Source organism: Lathyrus oleraceus, chromosome 3 (genome assembly GCF_024323335.1).
Source record: "Lathyrus oleraceus cultivar Zhongwan6 chromosome 3, CAAS_Psat_ZW6_1.0, whole genome shotgun sequence".
Lineage (NCBI taxonomy): Eukaryota > Viridiplantae > Streptophyta > Magnoliopsida > Fabales > Fabaceae > Lathyrus > Lathyrus oleraceus.
The window spans coordinates 74,122,962-74,131,782 of record NC_066581.1 but is presented as its reverse complement, the minus strand read 5'-3'; the positions used below and the strand labels follow the sequence as shown (position 1 = coordinate 74,131,782).

Sequence of the window (8,821 nt, the reverse complement as noted above, 5' to 3'; positions counted from 1 at the left end):
ACTTAGTCACGCTCGAAACACATTTAGATTTCGCACACCATGAAAGTGGGTGTCTAAAAAACAAATATTTAAATTTATATAATAAATAACTCAGAGATTATCATAATTCAAAAATAGATGATCATACTGGTGAGTCTAGCTGGATAATCATAACCCTTAGTCTTGCTTTTAATTATTTGTTAATTTTATATTTCACTTTTCACCAAACAAAACTCTTTTGCAACCGCTTTAGATAAACAAAGTTAGGATAAAATTTAGTAATAAAACATCTCTCTCTGGGATCAATCTTTTTACTACTTAAACAACCACGCACTTGCAGTTCACACACGTTCAACCTGTAAGATTAATACTTTAACGTCCAAGTAAGTTATAAATTTTAAGATGGGTGAAATGAAATTATGTGATCAGAAGTTTGTATCTTAAGTCTCGTATGCGTTGATTATATACATTGGATAATTTTGATTGGGCTTCGCCTGGTAAGGTGTGATTTCATTTGGTCTTTGGTCGGCCCAAAAATTTGTACATAAGTCTTGCCTGATGTTTTATTAGCCAAGAAGTCTTTCAAAGTTACGGCCGACATCTTGTTACCAAATCTGGCCATAAGGAGAAGTGGGAAGATCATGGAGCAATTACATAAGTAATGGGAATAAGAACAATAAATGACCTTTCTAATCATTGAGATGTTTCGCTGTTTTCATTTTGATCTGAATCGCTGCTCGCTCTCCTCTATATAAGGGTTTCTTAACTTTTAGGGAGAATGTTTTCACCACTCCTGAGAAGTCAACTTCTCCTTTCTGAGTGATTTTATTCCTTCCAAGAGCCTTTTCTTGAGCGTTCATCTTCTTTGGAATCGAGTTCCCCTTCTGCTTTTAATTTCTAGTCTATTCACCAGATTCCATTTCTCTAGGTGTCATTCTTACCCTAAGTTTATTTCCTCGTACTTAGTCTTTATTTTTTCCATGGCTCACATAAATGACCACCCTTTAAATTTATCTAGTAATTCTATAAATAGTATTTATTTCCCTTTAGTTATAACATAAACATCTGTTAGCTTAAATTCCCACCACTCAGTTAAAAGTCACTCCATACATATTATTATAAATGTGTCATATAGTTCTGAGTTGGAGAAGTTTTATAATAGTTCTCTTGGTAAATAAGCTTTCCTTTATGAGACTTCCTATGACGCTCTCCTTTTTTATGACAATAGTGGAGGTAGTCGCACAATTAATTTTGTGCGTGCTCTCTCCATAGCTATAGGGGATTTAGTTTTCCATGCTTTGACTCCCCTGGATATGTAAGTTGTTTCCTTGAATAAGGAAGATGCTAGAACTTTCGTTGGGACTTACCATACCATTTATGGTTGGGATCCAAGTGATTTTTACATTAAGGATCATCTTGCGCGTGGGACCCAACCTGATGGTGTCAATTGTCTCAGGCCATTAAACATCTTTCAGACTGACGAGATACCTCAAAGAAGTATTAAGCTTGTGGATCCGGTTGACGCGAGAAAGTATAGTTGGGTGGACTCTGAAATACTGGGAACCCCTCTACTTAATATAATATTACATCCATGAGGGAGGCTAATATAGAAATATGTCCTACCTCTGATTGGTTGGTTCTCCCCTTGGGATCAAGAAAAAACATATGTAAAAGCTTCAGGGACTGTTCTATTCATCTATATGAATTTTTATTCCCCCGAAAGTTCTCTAGTTTATCCCTTATGTTGATAGTTGGGATGATTTCAGGAGCTTCTTATTATTGGTAAAGCCTTATACTATGGGGGATCACTCCATGTTCTATGAGATTCCTACCAAGCTTCATCTCCCCACCGACTTTCAAGGCTTTTCCCCTAGTCTAAGCATATATATGTTTCAAAAGTATTGGGCTTGGGTCCATTTCAAACATGACCCTCATGAGTATGTTGTCTGTCTAAATTATCTTACTCCTAATGAGATTAAGATTAAGAAAGACCTTGAGAGTTTTTATGAGGGTCTTAGGTATGAGAAGGGTTTGGTGCTTCCAAGGTAAGCCTTCTATTGAGAGGAAGTGTTCATTTGACACCTGTGCTATTATGGGCACGATCAGTAGTCTAGAAAAGAAGGAGATTTTTAGTGAGGATAGAATCATACCCTTGTAGACCTTTTTTAATGTGATATGTTTTATATTTACCAAAAAATGAACTTCTTGAAGAAGGTTTTGACATTACTAAAGAGTTGAAGGCAAAGGCTGCCATCACCATGTCTTAGGCTCGGGCCTATACTCTTCCTCCAGTTGATTCTAGCATCTCTACTATTAATAAAATCCTTCTGGTACCCTATGGCCGAGATTAACCTTATGCTAGGGTTTCTATATAGTTGTGAAAGAACATGATTTTTCTCCTTTTTCCCATAACAAGAGGGGTCGGGATCAAGATCAAAATCCTTAAGAAGGGGATTTGGTCAAATGAGCTTAATTATTCAAGGGTACTTCTACCAGACCATTTACTCCCTTACTTAAATTATCATCCACCCTTCCTTCCCAGATTCCCCTCACTTCTCAAGACGTTCTCGCCTTAATCTCTAAGGAAGGCCCCGTATATCTCTAGAATCTTCCTAAGGAGGAGAAGAAGAGGCTCGTATCTGAGACAACCTTCTAAACCTATCAGTTGACTTATCTATTTCCCTGGATGCTTTTGATGGGAATGATGTTCAAGTGATGGGCAACCCCTCTAGGAAAGGGCTACCTGGGAAGGCAAGTGCAAGGCGAACGAGTCCAAGAGATCTCAACTTCATAAGAATATTTTGGCTATTTAGGAAGAGATAGATGAAGCCTCTTTAGGAGGAACCAAAGGTGCATAAGTCCCCTACTTTTGTTGCTGCCAAGGTTGTGGAACTTCAACATTATTTGGAGGCCGAGAGGAATATTTACGAGGTGGCTACCACGACTACTGTGGTGATGAACTCTCGCGTGGATAAGGTTGTGAAAGTTATTCAATAAGAGAAGGAATCTTTAGAGAATGAACAATATATTTACGAGTGGATGTTGGTTGACTTAAGGAAGGAGGTTAATAAAACACTTGATCAAGCCCTAAAAGGGAGTAAGGTGCCTTCGGTTAGGTAGTAAACTAACTAGAGGAGTTCTGTTAGGGTGTTCAGATTCTTCGCTCTTAACTTGACCTGCATAAGGTTGTCTGAGATGGAGCCTTGGCGGATGACGACGGTGCCCAACCGCAAAGTGACGATGCATGATTTTCTCTTTATCGTTAGTTTTGGGCTCTATGCCCCCATGTTTATGTATAACCTATATGAACAAAAATATTTATATATCTACCTTTTCTTCATCTGATTCTTTCTTTATGCCCACTCTAATACTTTCTTTGTGATTATTGTAGTCTATTTATTCTTTGTGGTCTCTCTGTTATACTATTTGGGTCATTCTAGGATTTGTTTCTCATCTTTGGGCAAGCTTATGACTTCTTTCCTTATGATGATTGGGTTTAGTTTAGTTGTTCCTAGAATGGGAACTTTCCCTTTGTGTGGGTTTTCCCAGGATGGACCTTGCGTGACCTCTTTGGTGGGAATTGGCATAACCATCAAGCTTTTCTATTACTCGTCCTAATTGTGGGAAGTTTATGTAACTAATCAACTTTGTCGTTACCAATCCCAATCGAAGGGAGTCAGTGTAACTTCCAAGCTTATTGTTACCCGTCCCAGTTGAAAGGAGCTGATCTAAGTCTTCAGCATCACTAGGAACCGTTCCCGTCCAAGGGTGGGGTTCCCGTCCATGTCCCCAGGTTTTTAGGCTCCATCATATATTCTCTTGAAGTGACTAGTTTCCAAGAGGGGGTGCGCCAACAACATTTAAGCGGGTTCCACCTAGTATGGCCCTGTTTCAAAAAGACAATCTATGTCACATTGCATAGGGTTATAATATTATTTATATGTACAATATTTACTTAGGCAGAAGATCTATTTGTTTAATTTTTGAGGAGCCTTGAGAAATACTTATCTTATGTTTTAGGAGAGTTTGCACTCATAATTTCCACGACCAACGCTAGGGAATCCCTCAGTACATGTAAAGTGAAGGTTCTGAGGTTGGAGTAAGGGAGACGATGATCAAAACTAGAAAGAGGGGCTAAACAAAGAGTAGCAAGAGGACGAAAAGAAACTTGGGGGAGGGAAAAACTTTCCTTTTATAAAGAAGTGAGCTAGAAATCAACATATCAGATCAAAGGCGAGTCACATATCCAAAGACTGTGAATACATCATCCCATTAAGCAAAATGATGAACCAAAGATACTCGAGTACCCTAAATATATGAATCATTTCATGGTCACATGTGTTAGGGTCATCAATTCGGGGGTCAACACAATGAAGCATTTTTATTCATTGGATTTTCTTAATCTTTATAAGCAACACACATTGTGGGAGACACGTCACATATTCACCAAAAACCCGAAGGTGATAGGTGTCTGGATTCTCTCACTTATAAATGCTCAACTCTCCACTTTTCTAATCAATGTGAGAATTTCCCGCACCTTGTTTCTCAAAATTCTTAATTCACACTTTCTTTTTATCAACATTCTCCCTCAAGTGTGATTTTATCCACAATGCTCCCCCTTAAGCAAAAACTCTCGTATCCACATACACTTGTACCATCATTGACACTCTTCAACGAGACACCTCCTATTCACAACTTGTGAGGAGTACTTTCGATACAAGGAATTCGGTCATTCACTCGAACCAAAGGCTTCTGATACCACTGTTAGGGTCATCAATTCGGGGGTCAACACGAGGGAACATTTTTATTTATTTAGGAATTTTCTCTTAATGGGAAACACACCCTGTAATAACACATCACATATTCACCAAAAACCTTAAGGTGATATGTGTGTGAGTTCTCTCACTTATAAATGCTCAAGTCTTCACTTTTCTAATCAATGTGGGACTTCCCCACACTTTATTTCTCAAAGTTCTTAACTCATTGAATGCAGGTAATGAAACACTTCAGTATTAAGAAAACATTTAATACTTTGTCCCCCACTACTTTTTCATTTGACTCCAAGCATTTCAGTTCTAAGTCGCATCAGACCACATCCTTGGAGTCCAACCAAAATCACTTAAGACTTCTCCGACTCTCTTAGTGTCCGACAAAGCCTTACGGGGCAACAGTTCTGGGTGTGCCAAAGACCCAAATAGCTAAGACCAAATTCATCTCAAATCCACTCCATTTGCCCAAAGATATAAAAGTCACACGAAAAATATGGTACATTCTCTGATCTCCAATCTTCACTATACTCATCTTGAATCTTAAATTGACTTGGATGTCGGAGTATTAATCTTGCAGCTCTACCTTGCACCCGCGTTTCGAAGATCAACACCATCAATTAAAGATATTTGACTCATCAACTACATGAAATTCAAAATCCTGATCAAAATAATTTCCATTCGTTTTTAGTTGTATTTATAAAAAAATATTTTATTTTGTTGTTATTTTTAAAACTCAATACAATATTAATTATTAATTTATCAATAATATTCTGATATTTATCTAGAGAAAAAATAATTAATTATACTTAAAATAAAAACTCTACTAATCGTTTTTGTATATATAAAAAACGAAGAAGAAAAATATTTCCTCTATTTTTTATTCGTTATTTTGTTATTGCATGAATTTTTTTATATTTAAAGTGAATAATAAATATTTAAATATATAATAAAAATAAAATTAACGATCTATTAATATGATAAAATGAATAATTTAGTACCAAATATTTATTAAAAGTGAAAAATAATAAAAATAGTAAGAAAATAATATTGATACACATCCAAAAATCAATAAATACATGTATCTAAATGGGTTTTCAAAAATAGGAAATAACTGGTGGCTCTTCATAATCTCTAACCATTAACGAATAACCCACCAATAACCATTTGTATTGATAAGAAACAAATTTACTTTAATATGCATTGAATAATTAATATATTTAGACGTTATATAATTTAGATAGATTATATTGAATGAATCTAAATAATAAACTTTTTGTCATAAATATAATGTATGGACTAATTACTCCAATTTAAAAGGATGAAAGATGGACAATAAGTCAACATCAGTAATGAAAAATAATACTAATAAAAATCATAAGAAAATGTGGCTGATAAACATGGCTAATTATGATAATTGAATTAATTTCAGATTTATTAAAATGTGAAAAAAATTGTGAAGAATCCACAAAAGCTTACAAAAGATCAAAAAAGTTGTTACAAATATAATTATTCAAAAATCGTCAAATATAATTACTCATTTGAATTTTTTTTTGTCTTAATCATAAATCAATTTTTAAATCATTAAATATATTTCCTGTTTTATTTAAATAATTTTTAATTAATAACTATAAACATATTGAATATAAAAAACTATAATTAATTATATATAAATTCAAATTATAGTTTAAGTATATTATATATAAAATGAGCTTATACTTAGAAACAAATGTAATACTCACTCCATTTCTATTTATAAGATTTTATGACACATTTTAGAAAAATTAACAAATGTTATTATGTACGTATGTTTTATGATTATTTATTATTAAATTATTATTCATTTATTAATATATTTAATTTAACTTTTATTTTTCAAGAAAAAATTATAATACTAATATACATTATTAATATAATTTTTTTAATTGTTAGTGTATCACAACCACTATATTAATAATTATAATATCATAAATAATTATCCAAAACCTTTATATAGTATAGAGTCAAATTCGGTGACACATATAATAAACTTCAATCTTCAATCATTTTTAAAATAGAAATGAATTCAATTTAAATTTAATTCTTATTTTATATCTATCTAGAAGGATGGGATAGATTTCACACATACGTCAACCTATATATATATATATATATATATATATATATATAACATTAGATTTAAGCATTTTCATGAAAACCTTATTACTATTATTTATTTTATAAAGTCACTTTATTTTCTGTCATGGTTTCGGAACCCGCCCTTAAAGAAGACTATGCCCTTATCCGCAATGATATGATAGGTTCTTCCATCCTTTTGTTTATAATCCTCCTCGTCCTCCTTCACACTTGCTTCTACCTCCGCCACTTTCGTCACCGCAGTCTACTTTCTACAAATTCTCTTACGGCTCCCACGTTCAGAGAACAACGTCTTGACACTTCCGTTCTCAAATCCCTTCCCATCTTCACTTACTCTTCCTCCGCCACCCGCTGTACTCTCCACGACTGTGCTATCTGTTTGTCGGAGTATACCGACGGCGATGAATGTCGAACGCTCCCAAACTGTAACCATGTTTTTCATTCCTACTGTATCGACGCGTGGTTTGCTTCTCACTCTAATTGCCCTCTCTGCCGAGGTTTGGTCCAACCGGTAACGGTTGAGTCTAAAATTGAACTGGGTTCTGTTTCGGGTTCAGAAGAACTGGGTGAGGGTAGTTCGTATTTACCTGAACCGATTGGGTGTCCGAGAAGGCCGTTTAGAGTAATTGTTGAGTTGTCACCCGAGGTTTATACCCGAGGATAATGTGTTTAGAGGCTGGTTGAAGTGGCTTTGGTTATTTTTTGAGTTTCAGTTTTGGATTTTGTGTAATCTCATAAGATAATGAGATGGTTATTGACGCAAAAATATCTGTCACTTTGGAGAATTATATACGTGTTTATTTGATGTGTATCGAATTTTATGTCAAATCTCAACAAGTAAAACCACAAGTTATTATTTTAACTTTTCTGGTAGAGTCATTATTTATATTGGATGTATTTACAGTAAAGTTCGATTAACACAAAATTGAACACCCATTACATATATCTCTGCGATTGTGATATTTTTTCAAGTTTTAGTTTTTCAATTTACCATCACAGACTATTTTATTTATACAGTATCTATCAAGCAGAACTATTTTACCGTGGAGATAATTTAAATAATATTAAAAATAAATTTAATTGATATACATTGTTATTTTATAATTTTATATATAATTAAAATTATATTTAAATATTATACTATTTTATATATATTTTATAATATATTTTCACTATATAATCAATGATATTCTTATGATATAAATAATCTATTATATTTTAATTATATACTATATTTTCTTTACTTTTAATATAAGTTTTTTAAAAAATTTATATATTTTAAAAATATGATAATTATTATATAAAAAAGAAATTAGAAAATGTTTTATAAAATTATTATTCATTAATAAATCATTATATTATAAAATAATGTACTATCTATACACTGCCATATTATGTTGAAGTGAAAATTATTCAACATATCTTAATATAATTTAAGAAAAGATACTATATTATTTAAAAAATATGTTTAGTAGTATATTATAGATATGGGCACAATTAAATTATTACTGGGACACTTGCCCACACTTTGGTATATCTACCTCCTTCTCTTGCATCTACACTAAAATGTCTATTAATATGTGTTCAAATAACATATCTTATATTTAATTTTCTCTCGCTTTAAAATTAAAAAAAGTCCGAAATGATTGGTGAAATTGTAAAATGAGCTCTTTATTAGATGTGTAATTCACTTAAAAGTTAGAAGTTAAGTATAAGATGATTAAATAATTATAACTAATTTTATATGTGGTTATTACTAGCTTTATTTGAGGTTATTAATTAGTAGTATATAATACATGTTTGTAATCACAACTCATATAGATCAATTGAAAAGAAACTCTCTCTCTTCACTCTAATTTCATATATCATCTTTATGTCAATTACTTGTGTATTTCATATATCGTCTTTATGTCAATTACCTTCAATAGAAAATGGAAGCA

At 32.8% G+C, this 8,821-nt stretch overlaps 1 protein-coding gene across 1 annotated transcript; it reads left to right on the top strand.

The window, feature by feature from the left end:
• Positions 1 to 6,987: 6,987 nt before the first annotated feature.
• LOC127129753 (RING-H2 finger protein ATL64-like) lies at positions 6,988 to 7,545 on the top strand. The gene has a single exon (XM_051058878.1). The coding sequence runs from the start codon at positions 6,988 to 6,990 to the stop codon at positions 7,543 to 7,545; it is 558 nt and encodes a 185-aa protein (XP_050914835.1).
• The last annotated feature ends 1,276 nt before the right edge of the window (positions 7,546 to 8,821 follow it).